Here is a 19,276-nt window from a genome sequence, read left to right as displayed (position 1 = left end):
TATATATATATATATATATATATATAAATATAAATAAAAAAATAAGTAATCTTTTAAGTTGCTCTGTGGAGATATGTAAAGTTTTTTGTTGTAATTCTTCCTAATTAACATTTTTTAAAATCTTTTTTCAAATCTAAATCTAATAACACATATATTTAACTATTCAAAAATTAATCTCATGCAGATTTATATATATTTTTTTACAAGGTTTTTAATCCGAAAATGGTTAAATATTTCTCAGTCCTGTTACCAAAGCTCACGTGACATTAAAAAGCATGTTTAAAAGCAAATCCACTAATTCCTTTGATTTTCTATCAAGAAAGTCCTTATTTTTTAGGAAATAATTATAGACTGCATGTTCAAATAATTAATATGTATGGCAAAAAAATACTATATATGCATGCGTATAAAAGATGCAAAGCTATTTTTATATCTTTCAAGAAGACCCAAACCAGAAATCAATTATTAATCAATTATTATCATGCAATTTATTAAACAAATGGATAAATGATGAACCAAACAGAATTGAAGAAAACGTGGTTTACAACTAATATTCACTTTTAGAAATCGATAAACCAGTGGACAATACTCCATCCTGTTACTGGCACTCATTGAAGTAACTGGAACTGGAATGAGTTTTTAGAATAGAATTAGCAAAAACATTATAAATAGCTAAATGGTCACTATGCTAACAGCATGAGGACACTGAGCACATTCTAGTTATTTTCCCAAATTGTGTATTTAAAAAAAAAAAATTAAGAATTAAATTTAAATGTACACCTTTAACGGACACTTGTAAACTGGAGAAAGCTGCTACAGGAAGACGTCTGGCTGACCCACATGGAAACAGCAGCTTTAGCCTTTAGCTCAGATTAACATGATTAAAGTCTCAGTTTCAGCAGAACTGAAGAGAAGAATTAGAGTTAATCTGACAGCTGAAGAACTGCAGTAAAAAAAAAAATATATATATATATATATATATATATATATTGATAAAGTTATATATGTATGAAAAAAATATATAAAAATATATATATACAAACAATATTAAAATACATAGACAAACTTTAGATTAATCAGAGGTAAGATTTATTGGTAGACATATTTTATATGTTGTAACATTAGTACAAAATAAAAACCCTGTATCTGAAATGGCTTTACTGGCTGTATTTCATGGTGATATTATAACATTTTAAGTACATTCATTATTCATCATATATATATATATATATATATATATATATATATATATATATACACTGTGTTCCAAATTATTATGCAAAAAGTGTTTAGGAGTGATAAGGTAATATTTTATATGTATGTGGAGTTTCTCAAACAGCACTTCCTGCCATGGTTCAAGAAGAAGAACCGCGCATTCCACAGCAAGATCATTTTCATGCATGATAATGCACCGTCTCATGCTGCAAAGAACACATCTGCATCTCTGGCTGCTATAGGCATAAAAAGGGACAAACTTATGGTGTGGCCCCCATGCTCCCCTGACCACAACCCCATTGAGAACCTCTGAAGCATCATCAAAAGGAGTGTCTATGAGGGTGGGAGGCAGTTCACATGTAAGCAACAGCTCTGGGAGGGTATTCTGTCCTCATGCACGACAATTGAAGCAGATACCATCCAAAACTTGACAAATTAAATGAACGAGAAAATTCAGAAGATCCTTTCGAACAAGGGGTCCTATGTGCAAATGTAACATCACCTAGAAAAAAGTTTTGAATGGAAAACTGTTTGATTTCAGTTTGTAATAACCTGCTAATGCTTATAATTTCACAAATGACCATTTTTTGTTCTTTATAAAAATGAAAAGGTTGAAAACTCTGCTGTGCATAATAATTTGGAACATGCATTTTGAGTGCAATTTGAGTGTTTTATTTATTTTTTAATTATACTGTTATCATTGGCAGTTTGTTCAAAAATCTTTCAATTGTACTATAATAGTTGATGACTGGAAAATTACAATAACTGCAATTCATATAGGTAATTTTGGTAAATCTGAGAAAATATTATTTGCATAATAATTTGGAACACAGTGTATATATATATATATATATATATATATATTCAATTACAGTACATATGCATTGCAAGGCACAAGCTCACATCTCTATATATATAGTGGTTTGCTCACAGAAAGGCCTCTTACAGCATATCATAATACAATATTAGTAGCTGTTAGTATTTCTGCCCTGGAAAATAATATATATTTAAGTGATTAATAAAATATAACAGTCTTATTAGTTGTTATTTGTTGTACTTACTAAGTTGTAAAGAGAGTTAGTAAAAGCCATTGCTTACAAATGCATAGAATGCACTGCCGTCACTCCTGCACTTTATGTTGTCTATTGCTTGTTGTTCTATGTTGCACCATGGTTCCGGAGGAACGTAATTTCATCACACTGTGTACCTGTACTCAGATGTAATGACAATAAAAGCCTCTTGACTTGACTTGTATTTAACAGTAACAGTTAATAACAGTTAATAACAGTTAATAACAGCAGTATTTACTTTTACATATTTCATACCATGCTCAGACAAGTAATGCAGTATATGACATAAATCATTATATTAGATATATACATAACTATGACAAATTGTGTATTTATTACATATTTTCTATAACTAATATGTTGGCATGTTGGATCATTATCTTTTGGGAAAATCTGTTTAACGATTTAACTATTATATTATTTTTAATATTGCAATACATATAGCAGAACATAAAAATATAGAAATGTCATTTTTTCCCCAGTATCGTGCAGATGTGAACTGTGTGATATATTTTTAATTCAGAAACATATTTTAAACATTTAATCTAACCTAGTAACACTATGATTAATATTCCATTATTATAGGCATACTCATGGCGTTTATTTCTCCACATGAGGTTTTACAGTATAACGCAGCAGCAGGTCTCTGGATAATCATCAGCTTTGACTTTTGCTTCGTTGCCATAAACGTAGTAAATGTAGGGCTTTCCCTGCCACTGGTAGCCCACTTTGGTGATGGGAATCAGTTCAACAGTTTGTTGCTGTAAAAAGCAGAAAAAGAAAGAGAGAAAAGTCTAAATTAGTTCCAGTTTAAAGTTAATTACACTGATTTTAAGGGGGAAAACATGAAAAAAATATTTAATATTCGTATGGAACAGCTATTTCTTTTAATAAAAGCAAGATAAAATTAAATGTAGGCTTACAAATAGCTTTAAACCAAACATCTCTTTTTTTTTTGCTTGAGTTTCAGCCAAAAATGTTAATTTTAGGTACATCTCCATTGAAAAATCATAATCATGGCACTTTATATTGGGAACAGACCTGCTGAAGGATGCGAGCTGACTGGGAATATTTGCTGTGATGATCCCGGACCATTCTATCAGAAGCCTGGACCATGTTCTGGTCTGGGAAGCCCATCAGTGGATAGACCTGTAGTGATAATGTTATTGATAATAATTCATTTTAGGTCTTGTATGCCTTTATACAGTATGCATGATGGGAAAATGACAATGCATCATAAATCATACAAATATGTACTTATTTTTTAGTGGGAATGTAGACAGGATGTAAACAGAGTGCAGTCAAAACAGTGTAAATACTTTCTTTTTACCTCGTTTTTTCACTTTATTACTGTCTTTATTACTATCCTATTTTATATGCCATATAGTACAATTTGAATTTATATAATAATTACAGACTGAAGTCCTGTAGAATAGTTTTTCTGCATAATTTATTATTATTATCCTTTTTTCATTTATTTATTTAATTTTTATCCCATTTTCTCCCCAATTTACACGGCCAACCCACTCATTAGGACTCCTCCCTCTATCACTAGTGATGCTCCAATACCAGGAGGGTGAAGACTAGCACACGCCTCCTCCGACACATGTGAAGTCAGACTCTTTTTTAACTGCTGCTGATGCTGTAGCATTGCCGAGTAGCATCAACGCTAACGCTCGGAGGAAAGCGCAGCGACTCTGTGGTTCTGATACATCAGCTCACAGACGCAGCCCTGTGCTGATCCACATCACCCTAGGAGTGATGAGGGGAAAGAGAGAGTGCCATCTACTGTACTGTACCCACCCAGAGAGAGCAAAACCAACTGTGCTCTCTCAGGGCTCTGGCAGTTGATGAATATCAATGCACACTCAAATATTAATTCATATCTCTCACCATGTACTTGGTATCTTTAAAGAGCTGCTTCCCAGTGACACTATCCAGCTTATCCATCTTCAAACCGCTGGCCTGCTCTGCTACATAATCCTCAACGTTGTTTTTCCTGGAGGAGAAACGGCACAACAGATCCTTTCCATTAGTGAAATGATCCCACACAGAGAGCAGAAATATTATTATAATAATTATAATTATAATTTAATTACCATTCCACCGTGAGTTTAATGTAGGACAGCAGCTGTCCCTTCCCTTTGCAGGTTTCACACTCTTTAACTCCGTGGCCTGAACAATCAGAACACCTATACAGAGAACAGGTAACAGCAGAGTAACAGCAGAGTAAGCAGTTACAAAACTAAAAATATGGTCAACATTTACATTTTTAACTGTACTGTTTAAAAATCGAACAATCTCAGCTTTCCCATTAGAGTAAAGATCAGAATAGATAAGTTTGAAATACTGATAAAACCAAAGGTTGCTTTAAAAACCTTCAATATAATAAACGTATTGTTAGTGGGTTTTGGGATGATTTTCTCTTTTATGGGTTTTTTTTATCCACTGTGAATTTTATTCCTGTCCAGAACAACCATGTACAGTACGTTTTTCTCAGACATCCTCTGAGATAAAAAATTACAGGCTGAATTATCTACTGTTTTTCTCTGAAATCAGAGTGAAAAGACTTAATTTCAAGAAATTTCTGAGCATTTCTTTTAGTCCATTAGTTAAAATTCTAACACAATGTAAAGAACAACTGCCAAATTCACTGAAAAAAACACTGTCAAAAACAAAAAAATGACAAAAAATGTATTTAAGCTTATAAAAAGCTTACTTTTTTCTTCCTGTTCCATTGCAACTGTTGCAGCTTTCCTCTGCAGAGACTTTCCCAGAGCCACTGCAGTTCTCGCACATTTTCTGCACACACACACACACACACACACACACACACACACACAATCATAGCAAGCAAATAAAAAATGTATATATATATATTTAACATTTAAAAAGACTTACGTTTCCGGCTGCAGTACACGCAACACAGGCACACTTCCCCGTGGCTGTGCACTTCTCACATGGCTACAAAGGAAATATACAATTTACTATTTAAAATGATTAGCTTTAAGAGATATACTAGAATACTGTATACTAGATAGTAAATCTATAGATTTGTCTGTTAGTGATTGTTTTTGTATTGATTTTTAACTCTTGACGAGTTCCCAGTGTCTCTAACCTATAAAGCTGACTGAGAGGAGCTACCTTGTACAATAAAATATATATAAAACATATTCTGGTTTGTTTAACACTTTTTTTGTTTACTAAATAACTGCATATGTTTTTTCTTCATAGTTTGGATGATTTTAGTATTAATCTACAATACAGAACATTTTAAAATAATGAAGAAAAAAAAATTATGGTGTAGCCCAAACTGCACAGAACTCACATTATCAATATACTTAATACTTTTACCTGCCAATTACATCCCAATTACTTTTAAATGCCAAAAGGCATTTATGGCATTTATTTAATTGAAAACAGTGATTCCAAAATGTTGGTATTGCTGATAGTGTAATGCTTGTCTTGCAACATTGATATAGTGGCAAAAAGTTATCCAAAAGCAGTGTGTAAGACTGGTGGAGGAGAACATGCCAACTTTTTAAAACTTTATGAATATGAAAGCTCTGCATCTTTTTTTTTTTTTTTTATTTCAGTCATTTCTCATTTTCTGTAAATAAATGCTCTAAATGAGAATATTTTTATTTGGAATTTGGGAGAAATGTTGTCTGTAGTTTATAGAATAAAACAACAATGTTCATGCACAATGCACAGTGCTCTCCAGAGCTGTATATATTTATATATATCCAAAAATAAAAATACTATTTGAATTATAGATAATTCCCCTGTTTCTTTATTTAGATGATCTTTTTAAAGATAAATATTAAATCTGTTGACCATTAAAATACATATAAAAAATACACCTTAATCGATGAGGTGTAGGGAACTTCGACCTCCTTCACACAGTCTTTAAACATGTCCGGGGGCGTGACGGGGATCTGCCAGGGACCCGGAGGAGGCTGAGTGAAAGCGTTCACCGGCTGACCTGTCGTTTAACACAACGTCAGAAATGATGGACAGATGGAAGCATGTTGTTAAAATGTAAATATATTTGTGTTTGCTGTTTCCGCTGAGATTATTTTTACCATCATAAGGTTTTGTGGCCCAGTCCGTCTTCCTGGACTCGGTGTAGGTCTCCAGCCGGTACTGTTAGAGAGGAATTACAGGGGTGTTATCAGGGTTGCAGTGCATATAAAGAGAATTTACTAAAAAAATAAAGTGCAGAGTGTTCTGTAATGTGCATAAGATTCACATGATCGTATTTCCTTTTTTTTATTTGTTTCCTTATTTTATTTTTATTTTATTTTATTATTATTATTTTAATTATTATTATTTTAATAGTTTTGTATTATTGCTTTTTAACTTATTTTATTTTTCTTTTATTATTATTACTATTATTTTATTATTATTATTATTGCTTTTATTTTTTTAGTTCATTTATTAATTTGTATTTTTATTGTATTATGTAAAAGTTAGTTTTAGCTATTTTTAACTCATTTTTGTTGTATTAGTCTTATTCTCTTCTATTCTAATTCTATTTTTATTTTTTACCTAATTTTATATTTTATTTACTGCTATTTTACAATAATTAAATTTAGCTATTATTTTCTCTGTCATGTAAATCCCTGTTTCTGTAAATGCTCGGCTACATTGAAAATAAGGGTTTCCCTCAATGTACATCTGAGTCAAAATAAAGGTTGATTGATTGATTGATTGATTGATCTTTCTGACAGATTGTAATACACTACATAAACTGCAGGTGGCGATATTACTCTGGATGTGCTGCACTACAGAAAAAAAAACTGCTCGGTACACAGGTAGCAATTAATATAAAAAAAAACATCTCCAAAACAACAACTTTACAGGACAAAGAAAAAAACCTTCTTAACTTTGAATGGAAGTCAATACAAAAAAAGTTTATTTCAGGTCATTTTGGAGTTGAATTTCTATTGGTGCATTTATTATGAAATTTTTACACAGTGTAAAGGAAAGCTTGTTTATTCACATTATGAAGTAAACTAACTGAAAAACTGACAAAAATGGAGATACTTGGTTTTATTGGATAGCGACAATATACAGGAGGTATGATGGTTTAAAAGCTTATTAATCGCAAAATTAAAAAAAAAATAAAAATACAAACTGCAAATTCATTCTGGATTCAAATTACTTTAGAATTATTTACTAACATTCTAAAAAACACACTGCAGATTCATACTGGACTGAACTCACTCCATATTAGGTTAAAACTAACAGGCACTAAAATAATGGGTTAAACACACTGTAGATTTATACCGGATTCTAATTACTCATAAATTAATCCTGCCAGACTGTAAAAAGATTCATACTGGATTAAAACGTTTTTTCAGTTATTTCAGGTATTTATTATAAACTACATAAACTGCAGATTAATTCTGGATTAAGATTATATATTTTGTAGTTGATCTGTACAATTATAAAACCTCAAAAAAAATAAGATACTCTCGATTTTTTATGCAAATTCAGTATATAAGCTGTGCGTGTCACATGACCTACGCGATATGTGTTGAACTGATCCTTGTTGGTGATCACTCCGTCTTTCGCTGGACCAGAAGACCAGCAGCAGTTGCTGTCTACATGTTTACAAAACGCCTCTCGAGCAGCTTCCTCACTCAGAGCGGGAATACTGAAATACACACAGCAAAACAATCTTTATACCATCCATATCAAATCATCTGTATCAGAAAATATTTATATCAAAAAAGAACCAAATCTCCCGGAAGCTCCTGTAATCTAGAACCGCCCATAATCTGGAATCGCGTGTGTGAAAAAGAGGATTCTGATTGGCTTGTTCTCTGCAAAAAGTCTGTAAGTCAGCCAATCAGTGTTTAGTGTGGGCGGACAGTTTTTTTTTTTCCTCCTGGACAGGATGCATTCAGGAGCATCATGGCTCCCATCAAAACACATTTCACCTCACACTACTCTAAAGTATATCCATGCCTGATAAAAGTAAAAAACAATGAAAGTCTTGCCAACTGTACAGTTAATAATAGTGATTTAGGACTGCCTACAGGAGACTGAATAATTGCAAAAGGCATTTTGAGATGAGTTAATGTGTTAATGTTTATATACTGTATATAAAATAGACATAGGGTAAAGGTAGGGTTTTTTTGGGCAGGGGATTGAGGGTAGAGGTCCGGTTCCAAGTCCAGATCCGGGGGAAACATCCCTGAAATACATTTTTGCAATCAATAATACACACACTGCAGATTCATACTGGATTAAAATTCAACAACAACTTCAGACTTTCAAAACTGACAGGAAGAAGTGGTTTGAACCCCAACTAACCAAATTTAACGTTCAAATCTGTGTGAAAAATAATGAGTGTAATTTTTTCTCTATGCCACACGTCCTCTATGCTGGCAGATTTACTGTGAAAGAGTATTCAGAACTTTTACATTTCTATTTAGAAGTTTTTAGACTTAATTTTTCAGTTTTTTTGTATTAGTGCCTTTTATAATTCAACTACAATAGACAATATTATTCTTACAGAATATGTACAGTAATTAAATATTTTTTATTTTTATTTTTTTCTCTGTAAAGCTTTGTGACAACTTTTGTTGAAAAAAAAAAGCGCTATAGAAATAAAATTCAATTGAATTGAGTTTACTAATATATAATATATTATCAGTATCAAAATGCTGGAAGGGATATCAAAGGTTAAATAGAGCTTTAGTGTGGTTTAAGATGAGAGTTTGAGCATCATGACCTACTTCTAGACCCCATTCTGACGTATTGGGATATTTGTTCCTGTGGTTTGGCCATATATATATACAAAAACACCGTGTTTGGTTGCTGAAAACCTTTATATATATATATATATATATATATATATATATATATATATATATATATATATATATATATATATATATATATATATATGAATGTAAATATACCCGGGTTTATTATAATACAGTAAAAAGTCTAGTCTAAATCGAGTCTGTCAGGCCTAAACCCTATTATTACTGCACTATTATTACTGTGTCCCTATACAAAATACAGGGTAATGCCTACATTTAAAAATTGCCTATTAAATGCATATTTAAATGGAAATCATCTATATGGCCATTAAGTACTTGTTTATTTTATGATATAAAAAACTGTCTGTTTTGATATATATATATATATATTATTATTTTTTTAATAATTAAAAATTTACTTAAAAATAAACTTAAAGGACATCTTGGACGTGTTCTTTCTTTTTATTTTTTACTTCTAGACTCGGTATCTGCAGATACTCAGAATCTAAAGATTGAGACTCTGTTTTATTGCAAGGATTGATTGAGTCAGACAGTGGTTCATTTTGTTTAGTTTTTAAACACCCAACCACTAGAGGGGGGTGTTGTAATCTGCTTTTTTAAACTCCCTGTTCTGATTGGATAAAGCATAGACATCATATACTTTGATTCAGGACACTGTCACACATTACAAATACATGGTTTTAAACTGAAATACTTTATAATATTATCTTTAATAAAGACAGAAATATGGTATGGCACATTAATAAGTATAGAAATTAATTAATTTTATATTTATTTATACATGTGTGTTTACATGTATACACACACAAACACGCCCACAGATAGATAGATAGATAGATAGATAGATAGATAGATAGATAGATAGATAGATAGATAGACAGACAGACAGACAGACAGACAGACAGACAGACAGACAGACAGACAGACAGACAGACAGACAGACAGATAGATAGATAGATAGATAGATAGATAGATAGATAGATAGATAGATAGATAGATAGATAGTTACAAATACCTGCTGTTATACTGAAATACTTTATATTATGCTCTTTAACGGTATGGCACATTAATAAGGGTATAAATGAATTAATTTTATATATATGTGTACATACATACGCATATATACATAAATACACACATGCATGTATATACATGTATACATATACACACACACAGCAGCGTCTAAGTACATGATGTCTATGGGATAAAGTACTCAGTTATTTTTATGCATAAAATGATGTGCTTTCAATGCTAATACAGTTTTCCCTCCAAAAAATAAAGAATATATTGTCTTGCTTTCAATATTGCTACATACTGAATCATAACTGCTGTATCTGCTGTAACTACGTATCATATTTCCATCTTCTTTCCAATACCCCCCATTAGTTTGTACGTGTTTTTTCACACATTAGTCATACCCTCACCCTTCTCTTCACGCACCATGTGGCCTCAGTTGCTCGATCCTGCCGCTTTGCGCTTTACAACATCGGAAAAATTCGACCGTTTCTGACGCAACAGGCCACCCAACTCCTGGTACAAGCTGTGGTAATCTCACGCCTCGACTACTGCAATGCCGTACTAACTGGCCTCCCGGCCTGTGTAGTAAAACCACTCCAGATGATCCAGAACGCAGCAGCACGTCTGGTCTTCAACCAGCCAAAACGGGCACATGTCACCCCGCTGCTCATTGAGCTCCACTGGCTACCGGTTGCTGCATCAAATTCAAAGTGCTTACAATCGCCTACAAGGTGATGACAGAACAGCTCCTTCCTACCTGCACTCGCTCCTGAAGACTTACGCTACCTCCCGGCCGCTGCGCTCCTCCAATGAACGTCGCCTCGCTTTGCCAAACAAACATTCACACAAAGCAATCCAGACTGTTCTCATACAGAGTTCCCCAATGGTGGAACAAACTACCTTCCACTACCAGATCAGGAGAATCTCTCACTATCTTTAATAAACTCCTGAAGACAGAGCTCTTCAAAGAGCTCTTACTCTCCTAACACCTCTAACTAACTACCTTCTACTACCAGATCAGGAGAATCTCTCACTATCTTTAATAAACTCCTGAAGACAGAGCTCTTCAAAGAGCACTTACTCTCCTAACACCTCTAACTAACTACCTTCTACTACCAGATCAGGAGAATCTCTCACTATCTTTAATAAACTCCTGAAGACAGAGCTCTTCAAAGAGCACTTACTCTCCTAACACCTCTAACTAACTACCTTCCACTACCAGATCAGGAGAATCTCTCACTATCTTTAATAAACTCCTGAAGACAGAGCTCTTCAAAGAGCACTTACTCTCCTAACACCTCTAACTAACTACCTTCTACTACCAGATCAGGAGAATCTCTCACTATCTTTAATAAACTCCTGAAGACAGAGCTCTTCAAAGAGCACTTACTCTCTTAACACCTCTAACACACTAACTAAATTCTAACCTCATCTCCTTCTTCCTCTCCTCTACTCCTCTATCCCATTATTTCCCTCTGACCTCCTTAAGGCCCTATCTATAGATGCTTTATTTTTAACTTCTATTGTTTTGTACTTAACCTCTTCTATTATTTGCACTTCAATATTGTAAGTCACTTTGGACAAAAGCGTCTGCCAAATGTAATGTAATGTAATATAATGTAACACTGATTTACCATGCTGCATTCAGCCGGAGATACAAGTTCTTACCTCCAGTCCTGCGCTGGCTGTGAGTCAGGAGTTGGCATGGGCTGTACAGGTGGAGGAGGGATAAAGCCACCTAACCATGACATAAATAACATCAAATCATTGCAAATATATATATATATACGTATATATATATATATATACGTATATATATATATATATATATATATATATATATATATATATATACGTATATATATATATATATATACGTATATATATATACGTATATATATATATATATTAATACCCCTTGTGAAAAGGGAGTATACTTAAGAGCATTAAAAGTATGTTCAAATTAGGTAAAGAATACTAAAAGTGCATTTTCAATTGAATATACTTTACGAAAATACACATTAAATATACTTTCTCTGTATTTGCATAACATGTATTTTTAAGCAATATACTTTAAAACATATGTATGAAATGTGTTAATAGAAAAAAATATATATATATAGTGGCATTAAATACTGCTTAAAAGTGTACTTTAGTGTAGATTTTTTTTTGATTAGCATTAAGGTGTAAACAATATGTGCATCAATATATTTTACATACATTTTAGTACATTTACAATATACTTCAAGCGTATTAAAAATTATGTTTAAAAACACACAGCGTTACTTAAATCTACTTAAGTTTGCAGAAGATATACAAAAAAAGTATGTACTTTTCCATGTTAAGTTTTTCCTTTTAAAATATATACTTAATACACTTTTCTTTTACGAGGGACGTAGCATTTTACACTACTTTATACAGTATTTATATAAAAACAAGCTACAAGACAGTCCTGAGCTTGAGCCTGAAACTGCACTGAACTCACATTACAATTATTTTACCTGCCAATTACATCCCAATTACTTTTAAATGCCAAAAGGCATTTTATTGAAATTGTTTGTATTGCTGATAGAGTAATGCTTTGTCTTGCAACATTTATATAGTGGCAAAAAGTTATTCAAAAGCATTGTGTAAGACTGGTGGAGGAGAACAAGCCAACTTTTTAAATCTTTATGAATATGAACTTGTTTTCTTTGCATTATTTGAGGTCTGAAAGCTCTGCATCTTTTTTGTTATTTCAGTCATTTCTCATTTTCTGTAAATAAATGCTCTAAATGAGAATATTTTTATTTGGAATTTGGGAGAAATGTTGTCTGTAGTTTATAGAATAAAACAACAATGTTCATTTTACTCAAACATAAACCTATAAATAGCAAAATCAGAGAAACTGATTCAGAAACTGAAGTGATCTCTTCATTTTTTTCCAGAGTTAAATATATATATAAAAAAACAATCCCATTACTATACAGCATTAATGAATGAAAGAACAGTGAGCATTGACGCAGAATGGGCGTAAGCAGGCTAAGTCACATGTTGTGTAAAGCAGCTGCATGCATGGATCATTTTACTGTATTTCCTACCGCTCGCCCCAGGGACAAGACCCTCATATCCAGGAACAGAGTTGTACATCACAGGAGCTTGCATGCCCATCACTGGAGGAGGGTACATAGCTGGACAGGGGGGAAAGACAATGGTATATTCCAGTTAGAACAACAACATACCAACCATATATTAACTGTACTGCATGATAACTGCCTGTAGTAGCTATAGCATAGTGCAGTGTTTTACAACCTATAGGCTGCAGAGGTCCTGCAATGAAGCTGTAGGCCCACAAAATTATTATTTTTTAAGTAAAAATTATGTTAAATACATAGATAATTCAGCAGATGTAATTTAACCCTTTCAAACCCTGCATCCAATACACTGGATGTCATGTATTTCTTTATTTTTTTTAATTATTTGTTGCACATAACACTATATAATAGCTGTTCTTCATCAGAATTGACCATGAACCAGCCAATGAACACATTTTTAAAACAATTAAAACAATAGCTTGGCCCCGCCCTGTTTAGGAATGATTTATTTAAAAAAAATAAAACGATCACACAGGCTTCCAATGCAATAGAAATTATAAAATATTTTGGTTAATTGGATTTATTTGCTATATAGATTTTATAGTAGAATATTAGAGTCTTATTTTCTGTGTATTACAGACAGAAATAAACAGCATTCTTATTTTTTTCTTCCATCACTGGAGATAATTCAGGTTTAAAATGTAAAGTTAATTTATAAGATGATATACATATAAATAAATATTGCTGAGGATCGTGGATAGGTTTGCGGTGGGTTAAGTGGACTGTAAATTGCAAAAGGTTGGGAACCCCTGGTATAGTATAGTACATCCAGTTAAAGAGCAACCTTTGGTCCAGGTAAGCTAGTCAACAGGTATGTCCAAAATGGTTTACCTCTATACTTCAAGCCTCAACATGCTGCTCCACCAATACCCCCTTTCACAGATTTTCTATGGGATTAAACACCAATGAATTTAATACGCTTCTTCTAAAGCGACTCCTTTGTTGCCTTGGCTGTATGTTTGGGTCATTGTCATGCTGGAAGACCCACCCATACGACTCATCTTCAATGTTCTGGCTGAGGCAAGGAGTTTGTCATTTAAGATTCGACCAAACCTACAAATCTATCTTTCATCAGCCCCACAATGTGGTGAACTTTTTCTGTACCTTAGAGAAACAGCCTCAAGGTAGAATGTTTCCACGTCCATGTTAAATAGTGGAAATGGTGTGTATGGGTTCAAATTCCGCATTTTTCCCCACTGTATATGAACATCTTTATGACTAATACTGATATTTAGATTTCATACCAATATTAATTATGGTTTTGTCTAAATGAGCAACATTTAAATCACATTGCCCATCCAACACTTCTTTAGACTATCTGAAATCAGCTTTACACAAATTGTCTTGGAAAAATATAAGAGTCCACTTAAAAATGATGAGTTTCTTTGACTTTACCAGATTAAAAACCTCTGGAATATAATCAAGAGGAAGATGGATGATCACAAACCATCAAACCACCAAACTGAACTGCTTGAATTTTTGCACCAGGAGTAAAGCAGCATAAAGTTATCCAAAAGCAGTGTGTAAGACTGGTGGAGGAGAACATGATGCCAAGATGCATGATTAAAAACCATCAGGATTATTCCACCAAATATTGATTTCTGAACTCTTAAAACTTTGTAAATATGAACTTGTTTTCTTTGCATTATTAAGCTATGCAAATAAATGCTATGCAAGAGAATATTTTTATTTGGAATTTGGGAGAAATGTTGTCTGTAGTTTATAGAATAAAACAACAATGTTCATTTTACTCAAACATAAACCTATAATTAGCAAAATCTGAGAAACTGATTCAGAAACTGAAGTGCTCTCTGCATTTTTTCCAGAGCAATATTCATATCGTACATAATGTTTGTGAATTTGACACTGAATTAAAAGTACTTGTGCAACTTTAAACCCACATTTGATCACAAAAATCGTATTTTATTATTAAAATCTCTACAGTATGGTGGTGTTTTTACTGGGGCATGGCTCCCACAGTGTGGACACCTCCTTAATCATCCCGGCTAAAATATCCAGCTCAAAACCACAGTTAAACATGCATGGTATTGACATGATGAAAAATAATAGGTCATATAGGTCCATATATATGCATCTAAATATATATATACATATACATATATATATATATATATATATATATATATATATATATATGTATATGTATATATATATATATATATATATACATATATATATATATATATATATATATTTTTTTTTTTTTCATTTTTCCAAAAAAATCCAAATATTTTAGAATAAATTATTTTTGATCCTTTACCTTTTTCATTTTAAAACAACTTTAAACTCACATTTGAGCACAAAATCTTTTTTTTTATATATATATATAAAATCTCTTTAGTATAGATGTTTTTTTACTCGGGCACGGCTCCAGCAGTAAGGACCCCTCCCACATACTGTAAACTATAGATTAAATCCCGAATCTGACCCAGTATTTCAGTCTAAATCAGGGTTTTATAGGTTAAAACTAACAGAGGATTGAGATAAATAGGGTTAGACTCACCGGGACCGGGTGGATAAGACATTTTTATGAGAATAACGGGGGAGCTCTCGCTGAGGATCTGCTGCTGCTGAAGCGGGTTTCTGCAGGAATTCGCTTCTAAAGCCTCCACAGATTAGATTACAAAACCCCGCCCCTCTGGAGGGGGAGGAGTCCGGCTCACAGCAAAACACCAGTAAAAAAACAGCAGTAAATCCGGACTCTGATCTTTGCTGATCTCTACAGAACATGCTGAAGCGCGTTTACCCCACAATCAGACCATTACCACCTTAAAACACGAATAAATCCAGTTTTAACACGTTTTATTCTGATATAAACCGAAGTTCAGTTGTAGACGGTGGGCGGTGGGTTTGTGTATATTAACCCATTCATGTCCACAGGCTGTGAAATACCAGATCTCCTGTCTAAATGTTTTATGAGCTTCTTATATATTTATATAAAAAAGAGCATTTATAAATTGAGTTTATTTGATTTTACCAAATTGAAATCCTCTGGAATACAATCAAGAGGAAGATGGATGATCACAAACCATCAAACCACCAAACTGAACTGCTTGCATTTTTGCAGCATAAAGTTACCCAAAAGCAGTGTGTAAGACTGGTGGAGGAGAACATGATGCCAAGATGCATGAAAAAAAACTGTGATTAAAAACCAGGATTATTCCACCAAATATTGATTTTTGAACTCTTAAAATTTAATGAATATGAACTTGTTTTCTTTGCATTATTTGACGTCTGAAAGCATCTTCTGTGTTATTTCCACCTTGTCTCATTTTTGCAAATAAATGCTCTAATTGTACAGCTCTATGTTTTCTTAAACATATACCTATATATAGCCAATTTAGAGAAACTATTTCAGAAACTGAAGTGGTCTCAACATTTTCCAAAGCTATATAAGTACTGCAAAAAATTACTGTTCGGACATAGGCTTTGTTAAAAGAGCAAAATACAGCAGGAGCTGGAGACATTCATTTATTTATTCATTTGTTATTTTATTTTCAGCTAAAATTCATTTATACATGCTTTGTCTACGTTTGTTTTGAATACTTTCTTTAAATACTTTCTAATTAAAGCCAAAATTAGTATAAATTAATCTAATTACAGATCATTTTGCAGATTAACATTTATTAGATTATATTTTATCTTGTATTTCAGTATGCACAGTTATCTTTGTAAATGTTTTTTTTTTTGTTTCATGTTAAAACTATTAGAATGTTTTAAATGATTCTTCCTCTTTTAGCATAGATTTTTCGAGCGATAATATCTATTTATTACAAATTCTTGTAGATTGTAAAAATATGAAAATAAATTGTAAAAATATTGTAATGTCACAGTAAGAGTCTACTGAGACTAAAATGCTTAAATATGTTTATATGTTAGTATAATAAATGGCCGGGTCTCCAGTGTTCATGACTCAGCTTGTTCCCCAAAGCCAATATACTGTTACACCAACCTTTTCTTATGAATTCTGAGGAAAGATCGTAGGTGTTTTCTCACCAAAACAGAAAAAGGCTTTTAATGCTGGTGTGCCATGGCACAGAGCCATCACAGGAAATGGAGCTGTAACTGAATCCTAATTACAGCAGTTTTAAAAATGTTTTTTAGCACTGTCTTTTAATGGTTTGCGGGAACTGGAGGAAGCTGAACAGACAATATAAAGTGTGATTCTGTTTGTTTAAATAAGAACATTTATGATGAGAATTAGCGCTACCTAAAATATACTCTGTGTAGCTATTTACCCTTTGTTTTTTACTTTTTATGTATTTTTATGAATTTTGTGAATTGGAAAATCAGTGTCTCAAGCACTAGGCAATTTGTTAATTGTGAACAAAACATGCTTATACTATGTTTATACTATGCTGCTGCTGAAGATTAGATTACTCAAAACTCCGCCCCTCCGGAGGGGGAGGAGTCCGGCTCACAGCAAAACTCCAGTAAAAAAACAGCAGTAAATCCAGACTCTGATCTTTGCTGATCTCTACAGAACATGCTGAAGCGCGTTTACCCCACAATCAGACCATTACCACCTTAAAACACGAATAAATCCAGTTTTAACACGTTTTATTCTGATATAAACCGAAGTTCAGCTGTAGACAGTGGGCGGTGGGTTTGTGTATATTAACCCATTCATGCACTAGCACTAGGCAATTTGTTAATTGTAAACAAAACATGCTTATACTATGTTTATACTACTTTTGTTGGACACACAAAAGCACGGCCAATCCCGCTCTCTCTGACTCTGGCTGCTGATGCAGAAGCAGCATGATATGCAGTTTAAACTGGCGATCCTCGAATCAAGATTCGCACTTCTCAGATCATACTGAGAGCATCTTAGTCCACTAAATTCTTAATTTATGGTACTAAAACTGCAATAAATTGGCTTACTTATAGTATAACAATATATTGCAATACATTGAATTGTAGGCCCTTTGTCACTATACATGTTGTATATGTTGTATATTTTATATTTTATGTTGTATATTTTAAAGTTCTTGACATTAAAAAATGTGTTTTCTTCCTTTTAGTAGATAGAACTGAGCAATAAGTCCAGCCCTGTAACTGCTTCAAGTCTTCTGAAAATATTCTGCACATACCAAAGACCCTGCATGACAGAGCCGCCTACACTGAAACCCAACACTACTGCACCTTCCACCTCCATTAAAGGTCACGTCCATCATCAGCGGTGGTGTAAAGCATTGGGTTGTTTTTTTACTGTTGTTATAACTGAAGGTGTCTGATTAAATGTGCAGGTTAAAACATGATAGAAGTATTGTATATGGGTATAGTTATAATGGGAATAAAAAGTAGTGCTCCAGGTTCCCGCTAGAGCCGAGCCTCTCGAGGATCAAAGCCTCTGATTCAGCTTCACTGCAGAAAGTTGGAACAGAGCCACTGGGCAGATTTACAGAACATGTTAGGCATGCTGGGTTCAGTAATTTAACACAGACTTTCAGACCAAAGCAGCGACCTGCTCATGGTCTCACATTTTTACCTATAAAGTGCTGCATAGAGGGTTAGAAACTTAGAAACTAGCTCTAATCTGATGCAGTGCTATCACAATTAGTTAAAGATGCACTGAAATTAACAACCTTGTTTACATTGTTAACAGCCCAGCTGACAAACCAACAAAGTACAATGCATTTTCTTCACACAAGTGCTATTACGATCATAGATTTAACTCAGTAGTGCTTTCCTAATCATAGCTTTACTTGCAGATGCAATGCATTTATAAGTCACATGAAATGTACACAGAGAAAGGCAACCAATCTTTTGTTAAACATAAAAAAAACCAAAGCTTTTTTTTTGTTGTTACTCAGCTAATGTTACTGTCCTAGCCTAATGTTGACGATAGTTATATAGTACAGATAGTGAATTACATATTTAAATCGTGGGCTTATATATATATATTTATAAGGTAAACAAATTATTAAATTAGAAGTAGTATTTAAATATGTGAGCTTATTGATTATGAAAATATTTTAAAAGATATAAACAGAGCTTTTATTTACATTAATTTACT

The 19,276-nt window shown here is 33.0% G+C and overlaps 1 protein-coding gene across 1 annotated transcript; it reads right to left on the bottom strand.

The window, feature by feature from the left end:
• Positions 1 to 1,066: 1,066 nt before the first annotated feature.
• LOC103042257 (protein SSUH2 homolog) lies at positions 1,067 to 16,076 on the bottom strand. The gene is made up of 12 exons (XM_022682196.2): positions 15,761 to 16,076; positions 13,183 to 13,272; positions 11,771 to 11,840; positions 7,818 to 7,947; positions 6,371 to 6,431; positions 6,149 to 6,270; positions 5,187 to 5,249; positions 5,005 to 5,087; positions 4,385 to 4,477; positions 4,179 to 4,284; positions 3,327 to 3,434; positions 1,067 to 3,046 (listed from the first exon to the last, which is right to left on the bottom strand). The coding sequence occupies exons 1-12, from the start codon at positions 15,780 to 15,782 to the stop codon at positions 2,906 to 2,908; spliced, it is 1,089 nt and encodes a 362-aa protein (XP_022537917.2). The 5' UTR covers positions 15,783 to 16,076; the 3' UTR covers positions 1,067 to 2,905.
• Positions 16,077 to 19,276: the final 3,200 nt, after the last annotated feature.

The sequence above is a fragment of the Astyanax mexicanus genome, chromosome 24 (assembly GCF_023375975.1).
Source record: "Astyanax mexicanus isolate ESR-SI-001 chromosome 24, AstMex3_surface, whole genome shotgun sequence".
Taxonomy (NCBI): Eukaryota; Metazoa; Chordata; class Actinopteri; order Characiformes; family Acestrorhamphidae; genus Astyanax; species Astyanax mexicanus.
Note: the sequence above shows the minus strand (reverse complement) of the source record. Positions and strands in the feature narration are given on the sequence as shown.

Bases quoted from the DNA above. Each gene is read 5' to 3' on its own strand.
- LOC103042257 (XM_022682196.2), bottom strand. From the start codon at position 15,782: ATGTCTTATCCACCCGGTCCCG. The intron at 7,948-11,770 runs GTAAGAACTTGT...TGTGTATTTCAG, and splicing joins CAGCCAGCGCAGGACTGGAG to TATTCCCGCTCTGAGTGAGG. The intron at 6,271-6,370 runs GTAAAAATAATC...GTTAAACGACAG, and splicing joins GGCCACAAAACCTTATGATG to GTCAGCCGGTGAACGCTTTC.